We start from the raw sequence: 22,602 nt of genomic DNA, 5'->3' as shown, positions 1-22,602 counted from the left end.
AATGTAAATCTCTGTTCTTGTCTCTGATATTATCTTTAGGGCTGAAACGATTCCTCGAATGATTCGAGTACCTCGATTACTAAAATATTCGTTTACAACAGCCCTAATTATCTTTCATCTCCATCCTAAAATACCCTACAAACACTGGTTTTTATTTTTCTTCATTGGTGACACCACAGAGGACAAGTTACAAATTGTTTTTTTAGGGTCCCTTTACCACTATTTCTGCTTGTGTCTAATAATATCCTGGTTTTTTTTTAAAATCTTTTTTGCTTGCATCAGTAAAAATGAAAATACCAAGTGCTTTTTTTTATCCTTCCCTCTGTTGTGCACAACAACCAGAAAAAAAATCATGGGCACAATGGCAGAAAATTAAGTTTGTGGTCTAAAAGCTTCCACTCTGTGATAATGTACTGAAAGATAGGATGCAGCGGGATGATTGATTAATAATGCATGATGTAAGGCCTGGTAATCGGTCTCCTGTGTGTTGAGTAATACAAAGTCAAACATGTAAAGTTTTTACAGATTTGTTTTTTCAAATTAACATACCTTTTTTTGTACCTCTTTGTTATACTTTAAGTATTCTATAAAAGTTATTTATAAGTTAGTTTTGTCTAATTTAAGTGTGCTAAAATATTTTCACAAGGAACTAGACCAAAATTACTAGATACATTTTTGTGATTTTTCAGTGAGACTTCCGTATATTTCAGGCCAAACCTGACATTTTTGAGTGACACGGCATACACTATAATTGGAGGCAAAATGATCCTGCAAAAGTCCACAAATCCATCCTGCCAAAACTTAAGTTTGCAGGTAGAAATAGCATGCTAAGTTCATTTAACTGAATGAAGGTTGCATTGAGAAAAGAAAGAAACAAGGTGTAGATTCCCAAGCAAGATAATAGCGCCAGATACCATAAAAGAAACTCCTAATTGTCAGAGAAAGAAAGTAAAGCTAGTAGAATGGCCCAGTCTATTACCCGACTCGTATGCAGCTAAAAATATACGTAGAAGCTGAAAATCAGACTGCATAATAGGACTCTGAGAACACTCAAGAACACACAGTGTGAAAGAATCGGTCAAAATCACATCTCAACAATGACGTGAAATGTTTTTTTAGTCAAGAGATGTCTTTGAACCTGCATTGCACAAATTACTTAATAAAAAAAAATCATGTCATTCTCATTTGTTTAGCTATAACTTTCATTTTTGATCTACTTAAAAAAAAACAACTTATAAATTATGTGTATTGTTACCATCATCTGCTGTTAATATTTTCAATGCCCACATCACAGTGTACACTGAGATAAAAAGTTCAAGTGGATACTTATTTTACCTGTGCCATGTGCTAGAAGAATAATTGTCATCTTTCAAATAACATTTCAGTATAGCTTCCAAATAAATTCACATAATGATCACATCCATCACAGTCAAGCACTTGTGTTTCATCTCATTCAGCTGTCCTGTTCCATTGGATTAAACACTGACATTTTCTAGTGATTATGTTAATTATGGTGTATTTTTAGGAATGCATACAAGTCTAAGTTAGCTTGGTGAAGTAATGTGTAAGAAACGCTGTGTGTTTATTTCATCATTGAAGGTTCAGTTATGCTGTTCCTTATCATGCCACATTTGCTGGAGTATCTAAAATATGCCTTAATGGGTCGAAAAGAGAAAAAAAAACTGGATATATTTTGTGAAGCATCAAGTCTTGTTACATCTTATGAGTATGTGTGTATTGGGATGAAAGAACAAGTCTGCTACTACATCAGGAAGTTGCTTTTTGCAGTAACATCACCTGATACGTAATGTTCAAATGATGATTTGATGATGACATTTCCATCGGCCCATCCATCTTCTTATTCAAAAGGGGTTGTGTGGATAACAACTCCCAGAGGGAACACCCATGCAACACCCTCTAGCTCATTCTGGGGGACCCCGAAGCATTCCCAAGCCATGAAAAATCACCAAAAGTAGGCACCTAGAAAACATCCCGATCAGATACCCAAACTGCTTAAACCAAATGCTTTTGACACAGAGAAGCAGCAGCTCCACTTTGAGCTCCCCTTAGATGAAAGGCGTCTGCTGAATCTGACCACCCTATGGAGGAAGCTAATTTTGGCTGCTTGTATCCCAGATACAAGTGGCTTTTATCTGGGATACAGGCGGCCAAACGCTCTACAATATGTATAAGTGCCTCCTAAGTGTTGAAATAATTATTAGCAGAATTAATCATAAAGTAGGTCAGTCTGCCATCATCTTTTGGACCACTTCAAGCCTTTGGCATGCGGAGGATCTGCAGAGAGTAGCATGACATCAAGTAATGCTATTATCAAATCATTGCTGAAGTTTCTGAGTTGCACTTGAATAAATTTAGCTGCATTGTTGCATGTCTGCAGTAAGTTTGATGCCTCTAAGTTGAGTTGTAATTTTTAGACATGTCTAGAAACGTTCTTGAATCCTGTATTTTAGTGTCAGATGCTTAAAAACTGATGCTGAGATTTTTAGCAACATGTTTTCATATGCTACAGATTCAAAGAGGGGTACCATGATGCTTTAAATGCAATTTAAGTTGTAATGGAGAATTTAAAGTTGAAAGTTTAGTATAAATCAATAATGTAATTAAAGAAAATTACAAATAAGGTGCCTATGTAATTAACCATTTGAGCTAAATTTAGAAGATGTAGCATGCATTAGTTCCACCACTATCTTAACAATGTCAAACTAATTTGGAAAAATCTATTTTAAGATGTCAATTCATAAAAGTTGTGCCACGGTAAAATAGATTAATTAATCAAGCCTGACTTTCAACGTCTTAATGCCAAATTTAGAAAAAAATATATGTGAGAAAGTTGAGTTTTTCAATGGACTTTTCATGAATGATTAAGATCATAACTGACTGACCTAAAACAACTATGAAAAATTATTCATAGATGCCTATTATTTTGAGGGTGTTCTGTTATTATGGTGTGTCCTGATTTCCAGTCTTATAAAAATTTAGGCCATCATAATTTAACAAACCCAAACACCGCAGTGTGGCATCGCATCATTTGCTCAGAGTGCAGTGAAGCAGGCCTTATGTTGTATACTGTCATTTGTAGCAGTTACTGATATCTAAAATTCTTTCTTTTGGCTGTGATATGCGTCACTAACCTCAATGAGATAAACTATCCATGAGATACTCAAGAATAACAAGCAATGTGTGATTCTGTTCTTGATGCAAGAGCAGGAATAGGCTGGGATAATGGATCCATCCCTCGAACTGACCAAGGATGGAGAAGGTTAAATAGAAAACCTATAGAGCTACAAATGGTTGTAAACCAACCAGTCAGCCTTTTTAAAGTAGATTCATCAATCTTACAGTCATTCAAATGAAATCTAGCAGTACATTTAATCACATCCCTGCCCTGGGCTGGGTTGGACTTCTAACAATGCAGCTGCAAATTAAAACTAATAACAATTCTAATAAGGATGTTCAGGTATTATTGACAGCATCATTTTCAGCTCGATCAAGACTTTTCTGTTCTCAGATGTATTAAACTAACCCTGTTTTATCCCTTGTTTCCTATTTTTTAGCTAATTGTTTTTCTATTTCTCTGGATGAAAGATGAAAATGAATATAGAATTCATAAGACTTGTCTCCCAGCTTCTACTTTTCTCAAAGCATCTTGCAAGATTTAATTATACTCCATAACTGACTGCGTGGAGTCAAAAGTTCTTTCATCTATGCCATCTGCTTTATTAAAAAAGACTCAGCTTTCAATTATTTGAAGTGTTTTTCTTTTCTAAATTGGTGTATCTTCCAATAGTCTAAACGTGTTTAATCTAAACTAGTTTCCAAAGTGTCTTAGAGAAAAGAAAACAGAAAATCATCATATATATATATATATATATATATATATATATAAAATGAACATCGCAGAAAATGTGAATATCTAAAACGTTTGAAAGTGATATTTTCTGTTACTCACCTCGAAGTTGAAACTCATATATTATATAGATTCATTACACTAACTCAGAAAGGTAACCAAGAGGGAGAAAATGAACTTCCACATTCAAGCCAGGCATGAATTACTAAAACTGCAAGTCTTTGCTTCTTGTGATGTATCAGAAGACTGGAAAAGTGCTATATGAGTTCAGCCCATTTATTTTACTTTAATCTGAAAAGAAGCTTGGCATCATAGCGAGGATCATAGCTTTTTCCTCATAATTCCAATTCAGTTGCACCAGAAAGATTGAAGCTAAGGCATTTTTCATGTTTTGTCACTGACTCTCAATTACATCTAGGTCTTCAATATGACTGGGCCATTTTAACTCATGAATATGCTTTGATACAAACCATTCAATTGTAGTTCTGGCTATATGTTTAGTTTCATGCTGGAAAGTGAACCTCTAACCTACTTTCAAACAGATTTTCTACCAACATTGCATATAACTCTATCCTACTTCCCATGACCCAAAAAGAAATATGTCAGATAAATTGAGAAGAACATGGACTGAAAATGTTTGAGCTTTGTTTTCTCAAACCTATGATCTTTTTTGCTATTTAAAAAAATCATCTAGATTTCTTCAAATTCAAAGCTTGTTTGAGGACTAAACACATTTATATATTTTTTTGTATTTCAGGAACACTGTTGGTGGAGAACATGCAGATCAATGGTGTGGCAGAGGGTCCAGATCGTACAATCTCGTTGTCTCTAAGAGACAACTACAACTACTGGGTGATTCTAGATCCTGCCAGGCAGTCTCTTTACCTGAACAGCACTGGACGAGTTCTTGATAGAGATGTAAGAAAGTTCAACATTTCTATGTTCGATGTGCCTCTGTGGCTGCTGTTTTCTTATTTTATTCAGTTCAACCATTTCTTTTTCACAGGTTTTTGTTGACAACATGTTTTCAGACCAGTGTTTTCTAAGGTTCATTGGAGATTTTACATGCTCTGAACCCTCAATTTTCTTTTGCAGATTGGATGCACCTTGCAAAACTGGCTTCTGCTCTTTAAAAAAAAAATATTTTTTTTGAGGAGGTAGAGCATATTTATAATCAGGCAAAACTTTTTGAGTGCAAGAGCAGAGTTTGAAGCAAGAGCAGGAACACATCCAATCCAAGAGGGGAATTCTAATCTTAGGCTGTCGAAGAAAACAACACCATAGCTTCTGCGGCTTTGTTTTGGGGCTGCTTTACTTCATCTGACACAGGGAACCGTAATCTGTGCATTGCTTAGTGAAGTTTCAAGACCATCAATGCACCCATGAGTGAATATAGAGGCAGAACTCTAAATCTCACATGGCTGGGATTTAGACCAAAACATATAGCCAAAAGGATTTGGAAATAATTAAAAAAGCATAATAAAATTTGGAAAATGACTTTTTTTAATTGCCCCTTCAATAGCCAAGATCCTAATCCTACTGAATAAGAAAATATCAAAAAATTGTAGAGGGGAATAGCTCCCTAAGCAGTTTGTTTGAGAAATATAGGATCAAAGTATCCATTGTCAAAAGCAGATGTGTTGTTGTGAAGGACAGAGATTACTTGGAGGCAGCAATATCTGCACAGCATGCTGCCACCAGATATGAACTCTCTGGTATAGCAACATGTTTAAAGGCAACATTTTGGCAAACATGTTTAGTTATACTGAACATTCAATGGAATATATACTGCTCAAAAAAATAAAGGGAACATTTCACTTTAATTTTGTGTGTGGCTCCAAATCCAGGCCTCCATTGGTTAATAAATTTGATTTCCATTGATGATTTTTGTGTGATTTTGTTGTCAGCACATTCAACTTTGTACAGAACAAAGTATTCAATGAGAATATTTCATTCATTCAGATCTAGGATGTGTTATTTGAGTGTTCCCTTTATTTTTTGAGCAGTATACATATAGTTGCAAAGTCAGAATTTTTACTAACATTGAAGAAACATTAAGGGAAGAAATTAGTGCCTGGTCAGTTATGTTTTTGGTCATGTTATTTCAGAGATATCTTTAATATATTTGTCTAATTCTGTAACATCTACAGCAGCAAGAAGTTAACTAGTGCTTCACTTATATACTAATTTAGACATTCCCTAAGCAGTTTTAGTCTTTTCAGGCATAATAAAAATATCTAACTATGTGATTGTTCTCATTTCCATACAATTTCCACCTTGTCAGCTAATTGGTTAAGAATCAAAATGAAGTAAAGGAATTTATGGTCAGTTCGTAACTGGAAAGATTTCCACCCACTGTAGCTGCAAAGCTAACATAACTTAAAAAAACATGCTTCTTTTCTCACTGTTTTGTAGTTTTGACTCATCTCACAAGGGAATCAGTCCAGAACCTTTTTGGCTTGTTAGCCTTCATTTTACCGACATGTTCTCTGTAAGTTCTGAAAGGTTCAAACTCCTGTTAAACAGTAGATAGTTTTATTTTATTTTTAGCCTGTTTCTGTTAGAGAAATAACATAAATATGTTGAATTTCAAATAATTTGAGACTAGTTAAAAAAAAAAAATTATATGATCTTTTCAAGTGAAAGCTTGCTATTGAAAAAGAGCTTTATTTCTCTTTTTTGTATAATTTTGTTGTAAAATTTACAAACAATAGATGGCTGTTGGTTGACCAAAGGAGAAGTGAACATAGCTCAAATGTCTCTGACTGGATGGTAAAGAGAAAAAAACGTAAAGGGTCTGAAAACTTTCTGTCTACAGTTGGTCTGTGTGGCAGTGACACAAATTGAAATCATTCCAACAATTTCACAGAAAATTGGCATCGGTACATTTACCGCCTATCCTATAAAGAGAAAATTTGATGTCAGAAATGCATTTTTATGGCTGTCTTACCCACAACCATTTTCCATTCTGATAAACTCAAACTTTTAGCTCCATCTTCTCTGAGAAGATATCAAATCTCTGCCGCTTCTCCCTTATATTCATCAACTGTGTGAAAGTGTGACTGTGACTTGCCACAAATGAGAAACTTCTTGGCAAATAATTTTGATTCTCCAGTTTGCAATAGTGTGTTATCTTTCTTTCTCCTTCTCCCTTCCAGCCACCTTCATTTATTCAGTCCATCGTGGTTCAGGTTCAGTGCACTAACGAGCTGATTGGAACAGTGATTTTACACGAGGTCCGCATTGTTGTCCGGGACCGCAATGACAACGCTCCGCATTTCCAGCAGCCTCGATACTACGTCGCCATCAGTGAGGTAACACTCTTTTGCAGGTTTTGCACACACAGATGACTTTTATGTTTCTCAGATGCAGATTGTTTCAATGTAGCTTGGAGAAAAGGCAGAAGGCTCTTCAAAACAAGGGATCTCAAAGTGTGTTTCCCTTCACGTTTTCAACATTCATCTGTCGAGTCAGCAGTTTTCCAAATAAATGTTGTAGATCACAACAAAAATAAAGTTTTTTGTCCCATGAAATTTTTTCAGAGATACTCAATTTTAGGTTTTTGTTTTCAATAAAAAATACTCATTGAAACTACAATAAATGAAGAGCTGAAATACTTCACTCTTTGTAATGAATCTATATTATACACAAGGTCACTTTCTGCAAAGAGGACTTGCAGATGTGTTGTCCTCTTTCCATTTTTTCCGATTCAAGTTTATTTCACACAATAAAGAATAAACAACAGCACAATAAACAATGTTACAAATAAAGTAACCACTGTTCTGTATGTAGGTTTTCTAGCTAAAAGTAATTGTTCATAATAGATGTCACATATATCTGCATAAATGAGTCATTTCCTACTTTTACATGGAAAAAAAAGGTATAATTTCCTTACTTATTACCATTATACACTACTTGTTGATTTATAATATAAAATCCACCTATAATACAAAATTAGACAAAATGTGGAATAAATATTTTGAAGAGTGTATATCTGGCTCTTCCTTTAAGACCAATATTTATAAAATTTTGAAATGAAAGAAATCAGTGGTAGGAAATGCTGGCTTTTGGTTTGGTCTTTGACTTTCTATACCAAACTTTTTTTTTTTTTTTTTTTGTCAATTTCCTCCAAAGTTTTTGAGTCAATATTAAAGAAATTACATGATTTCGCTGCAACACATTTCAAGCACAAAACAGTACCCAGTTTGCTTTCCTTTCCTCTTTCTTCTTTGTTTGCACCACTTGAAGGAGAATAGAAAGGTTTTAGACAGATGGAAAGAAATTGGGTTTTTTGTGGCTTTCAGAATAATCTTCAACATGACAGTTTGTCCTCTAGCGTCATGGGAAGAGGAAATCAGCAAGAGGAAGTGTAAAGTTAAACTGGACGTGGATGCATGTAGCTTGCTGCCAGCACCATCCTAGGCGGGCTAAGGCAAATATATCGTTATACAGTTTTCCTCCGCCTGTCAAACTCAATCTGTCCCTTCAACCTTTTTTTTTCCACATTCTCTGCTCCTTTTGCAGCATTCCTCTCCCTCCTATGCATTCTCCCTCATCTCTCCTGCCTTCTCAGTGTTGCCCTTTCACTAACCTCTCCACCTTTGTTGAAAATGATTTTGAGGGCTTTTATTTCTTCTCTCCGCCCACACCTCATCATGCGCCTCTGAAAATTCCTATTACTGTTTTTAAACTTATTTCCTCCAATTTAGGAGCTGCCTGGTCATGATAATTCTTCCTGTGTTTTGCCCAGGTCATTTCAGACAATTTGATAGCAATAATTTTCCAAAAGTGGCTCCTTTGATTTAAATGTTAGCAGTATTGTAATAACCGGAACACTTGCTTGTTTTTGATTCAGTGAGTGGTTGAATTAGTCCGACAGCCACAGCTTTGTTTATTTCACTTTCACTACTGCCAGAACTAAAACTGCATAATAAAATTAAATCATAGATTATTTTTATCCAGCTACTTTTGAACTAACTAAGCTAGAATTGAATGTAAATGTAACAATCATTTTGTCATGCGTTATCACAGAAACTGTTTCTTTTTTTTTATATTTTTGATAAGGCAATCTAATTTTAGACAAGTTGAAGCTGGTAAGAAATCTGGTAACATAGTGAAACAAACACATACCATGTCAATTACACGGATATAATGTTATAGAACTCTATAATATGAATAAACGGTTAACTTAGATGACCAATAAAAGTGGGCTGAGATTTTTAGTTTTTAGTTGGTCATTTACTGTTTACTTACTCAGACTTATGACTGCCAAATGTCACTAAGTGGTTCTATTGTGCCAATTAAATTGTGAACCAGTTTAGCACAGCTCCAGACAGCTGCACCCACTTTCCAATTTAATTATTCATACTGATTAATAGATTGAGACCAGTGGGGCTGCTGTGGATGATCAATCCGTACTGAAACCTGGCCTGGAAACCCGTTAGGAGGTTAAACCAGCAAGGCGAAGAGAAGGGAAAACGGGTCTCAAAGGAAGGTAAACGGATAAATCTGTTCCTGAGGAGGGAAAATCAGACTGGAGCTTGATTCTACCCAGAAACGATGACCGGAACCCCGGCAGGTGATTGGATAATTGCAGTCGGGTGTAACGGCCCCAACAGGTTCACCACGCCCTCCAGCAGAGACTCCTGCTCAGGAGGGAAGTCTCACAAACACTCACACACAACCTCCACAAGCCAGAATGCTGACAAGACCAACTAAATCTAAGAAGAAAACTAAACACAGGTGGACTCCATTTACCTTTAAATCACAATTTATTGTATTGTATGTTCTTTATTGATATTCCCCTGGGCTCTGTGCTTAACCTCATATTGTCTACCAATCTGTGAATCTGTATGTGTGTGTGTGAATGGGTCAAAGTGGCCTTTGACTGGTTTCTATGACTAGGAAAGCACAACATAAAATCAGTCCATTTCACAACAATCTCGAGGACACAGTTAAAGTTTAATCTAAAAGTTTTCCATCTTAGCTTATCCTGGTGTTAATTTCACAGGAAGGCATTGGAACCAGGATTTAAAGTTGCTTCATTATCTAAAAGCTGCAAAGTGATGCTAACAATTTAACCATTGTTAAATCAGGGAGAAGAGATAACATGACTAGAGGAAATGATCTAGCAAATCATCAGTGCCTCACCAATTTGACCCTTAATCTCATTTATTCATAGCTGGCTAGAGTTCAGACTTTAGTTTTTACCTTATCAAAGACTTGGTTAGCAAAGTACAGCAATTTATCATCTGCTTTTTTTCTTTACTGTCAGGGGGGTGACGAGCTTATTTATCTAATATTAAAAGAAATCTTTGGAATATTACATTTAGAAAATCTAGAGCCATTTTTTTTTTCTTGGTTAACATGTTCGGTAAAAGTAAAATATATATACATACATGTTTAGTAGAAATGTTCCCAACCATTCTGTCTTTTATTTCAATACAAAGAACACCTACTACCTACCAATATTTTTTGCTATTCCTAAAAAATGTAGCTAGTTTTCTAAAAAAAAAGTTTTAATAAGCTCATTCAATAACAGCTAATTTAATAAGAATGTCTTAGATTAACTAATTGAGAGTAAAGTACTTTTGCTGGGAAAGCTCCTCTCAGGTCATGAGTCCTGAGAGGAGCTTTCCCACCATTCAGCTCAGTAGTTTAGTCTCTTTGTGAAACAGCCAAGAATATATGATGTCATTTTTAAGCTGTTTGGCATCTTTAGATTAGCACTACTATGGTTAATGCTATTCATATAACAGTAACTACAGTAGTTACTTTTATTTAAAGATATCTACCAGTCATCAAAATCGTCCAACTGGTTGTGAATATTTCAAAAACGTATATATCTTGTTTTGAAGATAGAAGTAAAGAGCAGAACCCCGTTAGCCTTCCGGTCGACCTCTAAAGCTCTAAGATGTTTTAATTCTTTAATATAGAAAAAGAATCAATTACATCTGCTTTGAACATCAAAGCAGAAGTTCAGCAACATCCGCTTTGATGTAATTGAACACTGAATATAGCATCCTTGATTCCAAGAAACACAAAAACAACTACGAATAGGTTACTAGACAATATATTTAATGAAATCTGCATAATTTTCTCTTACTGAAACCTGTGTAACCCACGACTTTCACTACTAGGCAGAATAAGAAGCTGCTTTACTTTTAAATGTTGCAACAACTGATGTCTATTTAGCATAATCTGGATATCTTGACAGATCTGTCTGACAACTGAACCTAGTGAAATATTTTTGAAATAAATGCCGTCTATATGCCCAAAATCTCTTATATAACTTCATGACGTACAGATTTTCCTACCAACAAATGTCCAGATAGTCTGTGGTGTTTCTCTCAAGTATTCACTTTGGAAGTAAAGTTTGTTCTCCAATTGATAAGCAACATGCATGCTAACCAGAAGTAAATAATGCAAGCGTTTAGCTGGTAGTTTTACTAGCGATGAAGCTGAATGCCAGTCACTGATTCGACTGAAAGAAGGAAGATGAATGTAATTTCATTTGAAATAAATCTGTTTTAAATTTATGACCTGAGATCAACTTTGTTGTGATTAGGCTCTATAAATATGAATCAGACAGAAATGTATTGCCACAAATGTTTGCACATGCAGAAATCTGCTTTGGCATCTAGTGCCAACACAGAAATACACCAGACAAAATATAAATTTACAACAGAAATGTGAGAGACTGTATCTTTATGTTCAACCAGAGGCCAAACAAACACATGATTTTGCATCTCTGTATGCAAAAGACAAATATATCTGTTCCCCTCATTACCGTCCACACTGCTGGAATATTGTTTTTAATTGCAGAACATACTTAAGGGTGCATATCTGTACAGCCAAGTGTTCTCTGAGTTTAAATGTCTTTGAATAGTGCTGAACTGTAAAAAAATAAAATAAAATAAAGTGAATGGATGTCCTAAATGTTGATGAGTTTGGACAAACGTTCCTAGCACAGTAAAAGGTATTGAGGGGTTGGAATTTATTTGCATTGTCATTCTCAGAAAAACATGTTTTTCTTTGTACAATGGTTTATTTTTGCTGAAAAATATGCCCCAAAAGCTGTCTTGCTGTGTTTTGTGGGAACAAAAAAAGAATAATGCTAATATACACGAAACAATCTGGTTCTGTAACATTTTCTGATGCCGAAGCAGCACCGCTATGCTGATTCCTGCTTTAGCTCAGAGATGTGCCTCACTTGCACACAGTCGAGCTGTGAGCATACTTGCAGGCATAAACTGTTATCCTTTAAAACAAACATTAAGTAGAAACGGACAAAGGCGTGAGTTGACTCAGAGCTGCTCTGACAGGAAAAGGCAGTGCTGTGTGCCTGACTGACTGGCTAATGGCTAATTTCCAGTAATTGTGTTTAAAATCACTTCATTCAAGCCTTTTATGATGAACAATAAAGGACAATGATGATTTTTAACCCACTGCTGTTAGATTTCAAGCTGTAGTTTTGGAGCATGATTTGTGTACTACCGTGGCAGACAACAATGCAGTCTAGTTACAATGTGTCAGTAAAACATAATGACTTAAAAAATACAAAAATATAGACAGAAGATGATGTTTTCTCTCATTAAAAGCTGCAAAATGTTAATTGTATTTCACATAATAACCCAAAATAACACTAACTACAAAATACGGTTTGGGTCACCTGGTGTTTGCTGCTCACTTTGCTCAGTAAGCTCAGTTTCGCTGTTTGGTGTTTCATGCACTCTGCCACGTGTCCAGAGGAGAGCAAAAACATCCTGCTAATTACTCCTGGTCTGTTTCCAAAAAATAAAAAATAAAAAAAAGCTTTCTATTTAGCCAAACTCTATTGGTGCCATGTGTGAAGCTGAGTTATCTTCCTCTTACGCATCCCCCATTGTTGGCCGTAGGCATGTGTTCAGCTATTTTCTGTTCCCAGTCATATATTTATTTATTTTTCTTTAAGACATGTGCACTAGCTATTTAACTACTGTTAAATATCTTATTTAACAGTAAAATATCTTTATTATATGTCCAACATATACAAGCTACAGTGGGCTGCAGTGGGTACAGTAAGGACCTTAAGAAGTCTCAGCATTCCACTCAACATTTTACCATTACCATTTTAAAATTAATTTTAGCATACAAAACTTCAAACCGTATAGATCAAACTATTCTTACTCTTTGAAGATGCTTAAAATCGTCTGTCAGTTTGAACTAAATGGAGTATTGAATATCTACACTCATAGGTTTGCATTTGGGAAGGCTGCAAAAAGCAGAATTTCACTCTCAGTATTCCCTCCTGTTGTGGCTAAATTATTTAACAGAACAAACAAACTGCTTGTGATAGTCAACACTTCAAGGTGAAATAAAGTATGGATTGTAATTTACAGTGAGAGCCTGAACAAACTTGCCTTTTTGTTTACGGTCATCGATACTTGTGTTTCGCGAGTGCTGGTTGTGCTATTCATTGATTGTGCTACGTGCTTAGGTCATAATGGAGGAGCTATGAACAACAAAAACTTATTTTTAAATATATCAGTCAATGTATTATTATTTTTTAAAAACTTGTCCTGTAGTTGACATTTATTATTAGTAACCTTCAGTTATAGGTCTCTCCTTTGAGTTTCCACCAAAGTGGATTTCTGTGTTCATGGATACAACTCCTGTTTCTCAGTTATTTTGGTGTTAATGTGTTTACACATTTAAAAGCTGTTACTAAATTGTCAACCCTCCAGTTTGGTAGAAGTCTTAAAAGCTTCACTCACAACAAGGTTGACTGTATTTACAGCAAACCAGCAACATATTTTTCTCAAAAATTGAGTTTTTGTTCATTAATTTCCAAAATTCTGCTTCCTGAAAAGACTCAGTTTAATGAGCTGTGACCTCTGTGAGCACTTTATTTATCTGAGCAGTAATTAGTTTTAACAGTGACACAGTAAAACATTGGATCTCCACATTTTCTCTTTTATCAGAGGGGGGCAGTGAAACCTTTCATTTGTTCGCATTAGTGAGAGCCTGCTGATGCTATGCATAGACGGAACATTTTGAACACTTCCTGTGTTTCACTTATTTCAAGAGCAACTGAAAGAGACACAAATGACTCCCAACTGATCCTCCTTTTCAAGTCCGATTTATGCGTAATGAAAATAAAAATGCAAAGCACTTTCTCTTTGTTCTGTAGAAAACAGTGGGGGATTAACATCCCTTGTGGCCAAACGCTGGTGAATCTTATTTTGCTCTTCTTTCATCTGTGCCACATGAAAACAATAGATGTTTGTATGACACTGTCAGAAATGATTTAATCACTGTGTTTTCAAAGTTTTGACATCATATGGAAAGACTGCTGCTGTTTTTTTTTTCTTTTTTTCAGCTAACCCCTGTAGGAACAACGATCTTCTCTGGTTTCTCGGGGAATAATGGTGCAACCGACATCGACGACGGCCCCAACGGGCAGATAGAGTACACCGTCCAGTACAACCCAAAAGATCCGGTGAGTTCTGGTATTTTGCTGTCAAACTCTATGCAATCAATTTCTGAACATGTTCTGTTGTCTGGTTTAAGAATATTTGATTTTCATACAAATATAATCATGTTGGCAAAGACCGGAAAACAGTTTTGAGGTCAAAAGCTCATGTTTTCTTACAAGCTGTAATGTTTCAGTTTTTATGTTTGTAATTTGCGTTCATTGAAATGGAAATGTTGCCGAATGAAATGTCAAAAAGAATATTTTATTCGCAAAGACCTCAGTGGCATGATGTGTTGGCCCTGCCTCAAAATGTTAATGACTCTATTTCAGTGGATATAAATAACTCTGCCATCCTTATTGATTTAGAAGTGAAAACAGTTGTCTTACCTGAGAACAAAGCTTAAAATCATTGGGTTTCTTTTTGTTGTTGTTTTTTCTAACTGTGTAACGCCAAATAAATACTTTCAGAACAATTTCACAGTCGCTTCTAGTAACACCGCTGCTAAATTGGATATAAAGGAAACATTTCCCATTGTCTCAGAAGTACTTGTAGAAGTTCTTCTGGGACTTCTACAAGTCCCACTAAAGGATCAACTAAAGTTGGTGCAACTAAAGGATCAAGTTGCCATCAATGCAAAACTTGCGTATGAGAGTGCAGTGAGGTCTTGACTTTAAAACAGTGGCCTGGTTCTAAAAAGTCACTTCTTGTAAGGGGAAAAAAATCCTTACTTTCTCCAGAGAATACAAGGATTACCAGCAAACTGGACTAGAGAGAACTGTGGGGTATTCCCTCTGCCGAAGTTCTCTTTGGGTTGCTTGGAATATCTAAAAAAAAAAACACAAAAACTGTCTTGGTAAGAAGAAATGGATGCTGGCATGAGTCCTGAGACATGCTGAGAGTGAAGCATCTTGACTCCATTCGTGTTTGGGGTTCTCTCTCAACCAAAAGAGCAAAAATCATTCAAGTTTTACCTGAAAACGCTGGAATGTATGAAAAGGAAATCCAATCATACACCAGGAACAACAATCCAAGAGTAATCCTGTGTGGAACAGAGTCGTTTCCAGTAAGACGGGGCAGCGTGTCAAAGGGATAGACTGATGACAGAATGACTCAGTTCAGGTCATGGCCAACTTCTCAGATCTTATGCCCATTGATAGATTATTCCATTGACTCTTTAGGTATAATTAATGTATTTTCCATTAATATCACTAGAAACCTATATTGTTCTTCGGTAAATTATAAAACAACAAGAGATGTGTGTTTCTCAGAACTTATCTCTTTAACTGTAATTTGTTTAAACTGCAATGTTTTTGATAATTCATCTTCATGTATGCATTGTCCTCCTGGCTACTATAAACCTCTCAAGATGAGTTTACAGCACTGTTGCTTTTGTTTTTTGTTTTTTTTGTTATGTTCCTGTCGACTCTGCCCTGGACCAGTGAACTGCCCATACTGTGCTGCTCAGTGTTTAAATATAATCCAGTTTACCTGTAACCGTTTCCAGGTGTGGATTATGGAAAACTGAGTTCGGTGGTCTATTTCACCAAAAGCCATAAAGGATCCTTTTTAAACAATGTTCTGAAAGAGTTTGATGTGGTTGTGTGCACTAAGGTGTTTTAGGTTTCTTAATGTGTTCTGATTTAAAAAAGTTGATATTATTGTCGTTTATCTGGTGTGTTGTTATAAAATATTAAATAATTGCATCAAACAGTTTTTCACATAGGAAAGCAAAACTTTTACTTAAATTCAGAATACAACTGAAGCTGCATTTATTGTTGTAATTCCCCCCCTCGTATTAAGGACCATATTCACGAAATTATATTTTAAGCCCATTCTCTCTCTTTTTATTCTATATCAGATTTGTGCTTCTCTATGGAATCGAAACAGCGTTTACTGAAGATTTCATTTGATTTATTGTTGTTATATTTCTCTTTTTGCTCTGCTGGTTCTGAGCCCACATAAATTATTCCTGCTTCCGCTGAACAACTCATTTGCATCGCATTGAAATCATAAAATACGCCTTGCTGTTACACTTGTGTAACTATCTTCCACGTGTATTGCATGTCTTAGCTTGTCTTTATTTTGTTAAATCTTAAGAGTAGACTTTGTGTGTGACTCATTGAGTTTGCTTTTGCCTCATGTCTGTATGTTCTCCAGACTGCCAACAGAACCTTTGACATCCCCCTGACTTTGTTTGGCTCCGTAGTTCTAAGGGAACGGCTCAACTACGAGGAGATAACTCGATACTTGGTCATTATACAGGCAAATGTAAGTCATTGTTTCCTCATTTGATTTGGCTGTTAATTTCACAAGTTTTCATGCTGGAATATTTTTAGACTTCTTTCAATGAAATGAAAAGATTATTTAAAAAAGCAAAAATAAAGATTATGTACTTAGTAACGTTATAGAAAATATCTGGATAAAAAAAAACTTTTTTTCTCATATACAATGTATATAAATTGTTTTATTGCAAACTATTAAATTTCTAATATTAATGTTCCACAGCCTTTGTGGTGGTTAGTCAGCCTAAGGGAATCTGCAAGAGCATCCCTAATTATCACTAATGTATTTGCCAATCTAATTGTTTGCCTTTTATTTCCCTGCAATCTATGTTTTATTAATGAGCTCACTATAATATATTTATTTTTGTCAGATCAGTAAGCACGTTGTCTGTAGAAGTTAAAGTGATCTAAGCTGAACCATGGCTGAGATGATTCTCATCAGCTGCAGTTTCGGGTTTTGTTGTAATGTGAGAACCATGCTCACAAAAGGCTTCTCAGAGTTACTCCATGTATTCATGTCCCAGATCCCAGTTACCCTGAAAACATTATTAAAAGTCAACAGTACACTGAAAGATTAATGTGTTTCTGACTGCTGGAAAGGCTGACACATTCAGTGTTTATCTGAAGAGATTATTAGGAGTATTTTGAGAAGCCGCAAATGTGTGGGGTATAAATTCTTAGCAGGCTGCATGAAGCCAGGCAAAACCTATTAAACAAGGCTGACCTTTTCATCTGAACGCTGATAGAAACAGTCTATAATTAGGCTTATTGTGTTGATAACTGGCAATCTTAACTTCCCATATTACTTCAACATTATACTGAAGACATTGTAATTCCATCCACCGAATGTTATGCAGCACTTTGCAGAGTTATTGAGAGCCCTGAACCTTCTTCATGTTTTGTCACATTACAATGACAAATTTCTCTGTATTTTATTGGGATTTTAGACCAACATGAAGATGAGAAATCGCCACAAAGGGGTACCTAGATGTGAAGAAATAAAGAAAATTATAGACGATCTTAAACATGTTTTAAAACTCAATTCAACATCCTCTAAATAACTTTGAGCGCAACTAATTTACTTTGCAATTTATTTAATAAAAAGTCCACTTGTATGTATAATCTCATCTCAGTATAAATCCAGATCTTTTATGAAGGCCTCAAAGGTTTTCTAGAGAAAATTAGAGAACAAGGAAGCTTGAAGAAAAATACCCCAATCTTTAAACATTTCAAATGTATATTATTATAAGCAATTGCAGAAAGATCTTGACCTCTTAGGAGTACACTTGTGAAGGTCATGTTAATGATTTGGGTACTCCACCTACATAGAAGTGGTACTTGTTAATTGATCCAAAAGTTTAAATTTTAGGAAACTCTAATAACAGGAGCATGTTTCCAAAGGTCAAATCGTATATTTTGATGTGAACTGCACAAAGCATGTTTTACCTCCACACAGTGACCAAGTCGCTAAGATTCAAGTTAAATCTTTATCTTATTAGTAGTACAAGTTCCACATAAGTTTCCTCATTATTACTAGAAAAGCACATTGCAAGTCGTAGTGAAACATGGATTCAGTAGAAAGGCGATGAGTTTTGTGTTTCCTGACAACGGCCTTGTATTCCTTCCAAACTGGCTGCATATTTCATGAGGGCCTCACAAAAATCCTCCTGTTTTAGCCTAAGGTCTCCTTCGGGTCACCTCTGAGGAAAAACTAATCATGTGAGAGAACAGTCGTTCTTTATTTTTGGTGTAGCAGTCACACATTTTTTCACTCCTTTGCACAATCCTGTTTTTATTGAATATGTGTTGTACTGCCATGTTTGCTTGTTTTTCTTTCAGTTTCTTGACAAACCAAACCTTTAGAGTAAGATGGTTTTTCTGGATCAAGACTTTGGCAGTGCAAGCATATTGGAAATGTAATTAATTCATCAATATTCAGCTGAAAACCGTTTTTCAGTTCTGTTCTTGGTGTAGAAAACATGAAAGCTGCAAGCAGGAAAAAGCTCCTCAGGGCTTTTGTATGTCTGAAAAAAAATGAAGCTGTGTCTGAAAATCATTAACATATTAAAATGATTTAATATTTTTAGATCCCTGAGAATTGGATTTAAATGTATGTGTTTTCCAGCAAATATGTTAAAATAAAAAATTTACATCTTGAGTGTGAAACTTACAATTTTATTGTTGTTGTTTTCACAGCGGCTGGTTATAATGAACATTTTACACGGTGCATGAAAAAAAATTGGGATTTAGCCAAAATCTGGTCCTTTATTTATAAACAAAACATTTCTAATTTCCTCTTCAGTGGGATGAACAGGAAATTAGAAATAACTGTAGTTTAATAACTACTGTTATTAAAAGGGTGATAACAGTAGTGTTGAGTAGTCGGGTAAAAAAAAAAAAAATTGAATTCCACATTGCTTATCTTTTGAAGATGAATCCTTTTGCCACTTAATGCACATCAGCTGATGCATTTAATGCACAGAGACGCGTCTTGATAAAATGCAGAAAGATCGAATAGATTTCTGGACGTTGGCCTTGGATGTTTTTGTTAAAAGTGTCGAAGCTCCTGAGTGGAACAGGTTTGATAGATGGTTAGATGTGCCTTGGAGCGTAAGCCGCTGATCAGACTCTGCCAGTTCGTGTTGTTTGATATATTATTAATAGGGGTCTGCTCTCTGACCCCAGTTTAATGCAGCCATTCTGATTTGATTGGGTTATTCTTTATCTAAATCATTTAACTTGCTGCTTGAGTGTTTCTTAGTCCTGGTTGCTACTATTTCAAAAAAACCAATGGCTTCAGATTTCATGAACTAAAGTGGAAGATTTTCTCATTTCTATGCAGGACCGGGCACCTTCACCGAGTGACCGTCGAACTGCCACCACCACGCTGACCGTGGATGTGCTGGATGGAGATGACTTGGGTCCCATGTTCCTACCTTGTACACTTGTGGGAAACACTCGTGACTGTAGTCCCATCACGTATTTGGCCAGTGTTCTGGAGCTGACGGAGCCTGTAAGTGTTATGCACATACATTATTCACTGGATTTTGCTGTTTGGTGTGGACAGCGTGTAACCAGGGTCACTGCTGCCGCGCTCGCTGCGTTCACTGGACAATATTTTTGAGTTGCATTTAACATGCTTGTTTGCACTTCTTCTGGTTATTGTATATTAATAGGCAACTTTTGAAGTCATGCCTATTGATTTTGTTCATAGTATCTCTGGGCCTCTCTGTAATGATAATTTGATACAAACATTTACTGAGCATGTGACTGGAGTTGCCTGATTATCAGCTTAAATGAAATGCCTTTAAAAATGTGCTCATCGTGTAAAAAAAAAAACAGATAGAAAATGAGTAAAAGTCCTTTTTATTTTCATTTAAATCTTAGATTACATTGGTCAAGTTACCTGAAGGATTATATTTCAGATTTACAGGGGTACACTACTAGATTTAAATGTTATATCATCTTATTATGTCATTTGTCCTTTAAAATTATTTTAGAATAACATATTTTTACGTTGTCATGGTGTTGGGGGGCCAGTAAGGCTGAAAAATGTCAGTTTCTACTATCCCCAGTTCTGGGTAATTAACTACAAATTTAGTGTAAAGTTATCCGGCTCCATTTCTATAATCCAGACAGTGTATCACCTTTGATGTCTGCTTTTAAAATCTCTCTGTGGGCTTAATCCAGCCCTAACATTTGCTCTAAGTCTGTCAGGAAGAGTAAAGTGTAAAACCTTTGTTTACTCACCTTGACATTTAAGTGAAGTATAATACCGCTATTGGCAGCAGCATAATGAAAAAATGTGTTTTCCATGTAGACTTGAATTAAATGGACCTCTTTTCCAGCAAAATGTAACTGTTTTATTTTTTTTTTCAGGTGAAAGTAGCAGTATGTGAGACCCTTTTTTGCAGCCACATAGAAATTATAATAATTATTATTCATAAAAACAGAATGTGTTGGTGCATTTGGGTGAAGTCTCCTTTCAGTATGAAACATCTGGCTTACAATTATTCCAGAAATTGCAGTTTTATACTTGACATGTGTGAATTAATCCATCCCCTTTTCTGAAGAGGCAAGTTTTAAAAAAAATCTTTAAGAAATATTAAGAATTGTCTTATTTTTTTTTTTGATTTTGGACAAATAGACTTAAGGTTTCACAGCTCATACACTAACAGCTTAGCTACAGTATTTCTCCAGACATGTATTATTATTAAATTTTACTTTTACTTAAATAAAAATTTAAATCAACATGGCCTGTGGGATTGCGAGTAAAAACATAGTACAACCTGTTGTCACGTAGCATAAATTGATCTCACAATAAAATAATTCCACTGTCTAAATATTAGTTTTGCAATTCATTCATCAATCTGCAATAAATCATTTATGTTTGCATGGAACAATCAATTATACATGTGTAAAGGACCATAGGGCTACATTGTGTCTCAGTGCTATGATTTTTTGTTTTATCCATTTTCCATAGCTATTATTTATCAATAACCTCACTAAAGCATGTACTTATTTACTTATTATTTATCAATAACCTCACTAAAGCATGTACTTATTTACTTATTATTTATCAATAACCTCACTAATGCATGTACTTATTTACTTGAACAATGAGGAATAAACAACAGAAATAAACATAAAGTCGACAATGGAGAAGTTCTCAGCTTCTGCTGATGAGAATAAAAGGCTCTGAAAAGGAAAGTTCATCAATCTGAATGTTCAACGGATGTTTATCAACCTTCATCAGACATTTGTATCAACAGAGTTGTGCCTGTTATTTAGGTTTTCGTGTTATCAAAGTTAGGCTGGAAGTTTTCTCTTTGACATTCATGCTTGTTCAAATCCAGATCAGGAAAGTAACCCAGAATCCTCCTTCTTCATGTGCATGGAAAGGTCATTTGCTTTCTGGGTCTCAGCAACAAGTTTTTTATCCTTTTCTCTCTGTCAAAGAAGTCTTGACCTGCAGGCCTGGTTTGTTCAGAGGAGGCAACAGTTGTTTCTCCAGCAGACTGGGATATTGGGTTGGAAATTAATCTTTCGGATTACTGCCTCAATATAACATCTACTGAATGAATATGTTACTTTCCTGAACACAGTTTCTTTGTAGTTTCTAAGATGGAGGGTGTGCTGCAGACAGGAAACCAGGAGCCTCATGTATAAAAGAGTGCACAGTTTTGACACTAAAACTTGGCGTACGGGCAAATTTAGAAAAGGTCGGCTCACAAAAACCAGTGGATGCATAAAGCCGTACATACCTGCACATCTTTCTTTTATACATCCCCATGGCAGGTTAAAAGTTTGCGCAACTTTAATGCCACGTTCATTTTTGTACATGTCAACTTGTGCGTAAAATATGGCGCCTCACATTTTTTGTGTGCACGCACGCTTTATAAATGAGGCCCCAGATCTTATTAAAAAAATAAAAAAAATCTAAATCAATTACAGGAGCAGCTAATGACAGAAGGGATTTAATGTGTTAATTAAAGCACTGCTTCACACATAAAACATGTCCTGTGTTGTAGTTGTAGTGTCGGACCAGGAGGCTTTCGAGTGTGTTCAACCCTTGAATGACCAGAAATGGGTGTGCTCTCAGAAAAATCCTCCAAGGTTGTTAAATTAATCAAAACAACACCTCACAATACCGAGAACTGAACTAAAACACCATTTGAAAGGCAAAAACGGGATGCCTACTTCAGCGTCGTTAGCCACCTGCTCTGAAAGGCTCAACATTATTTCATCCTTCACTCCACACCTTCAAGGCTAATTTATTGAAAGTAATGCAGAGTGGAACATGACAGTGCTTCTTGAGTCTCACTTCCACTACACCAGCAATCTTTTAAAAATTAAATATCATGATATTTTGTGGCACGAAATCTCTTCGCAGCCCTACATAGGACAAACGATTTCAAGAAACATAATTTTTGGACAAACTGCCAAAATGTATCTCTGTGATTTCTAACAGATGGCAGCGTAAGTCCCTTGTGTA

General features: G+C 35.6%; 1 protein-coding gene across 4 annotated transcripts in view; it reads left to right on the top strand.

Moving 5' to 3' along the window:
• Positions 1-22,602, top strand: part of LOC103151212 (protocadherin-15-like) — a 196,638-nt gene that overhangs the window by 38,058 nt on the left and 135,978 nt on the right. For all 4 annotated transcript variants that reach the window (XM_016681248.1, XM_016681247.1, XM_016681249.1 and 1 more), the window contains exons 4-8: positions 4,626-4,786; positions 7,027-7,182; positions 14,229-14,348; positions 16,483-16,593; positions 19,450-19,620. In XM_016681248.1, coding sequence (XP_016536734.1) covers positions 4,626-4,786; positions 7,027-7,182; positions 14,229-14,348; positions 16,483-16,593; positions 19,450-19,620 — 719 coding nt within the window. The remainder of the gene's footprint in view (positions 1-4,625; positions 4,787-7,026; positions 7,183-14,228; positions 14,349-16,482; positions 16,594-19,449; positions 19,621-22,602) is intronic.

The sequence above is a fragment of the Poecilia formosa genome, unplaced genomic scaffold (genome assembly GCF_000485575.1).
Source record: "Poecilia formosa unplaced genomic scaffold, Poecilia_formosa-5.1.2 Scaffold274, whole genome shotgun sequence".
In the NCBI taxonomy this organism is placed as follows: Eukaryota; Metazoa; Chordata; class Actinopteri; order Cyprinodontiformes; family Poeciliidae; genus Poecilia; species Poecilia formosa.
The sequence above is the reverse complement of the archived record's forward strand: the minus strand, read 5'-3'. Positions and strand labels throughout refer to the sequence as shown.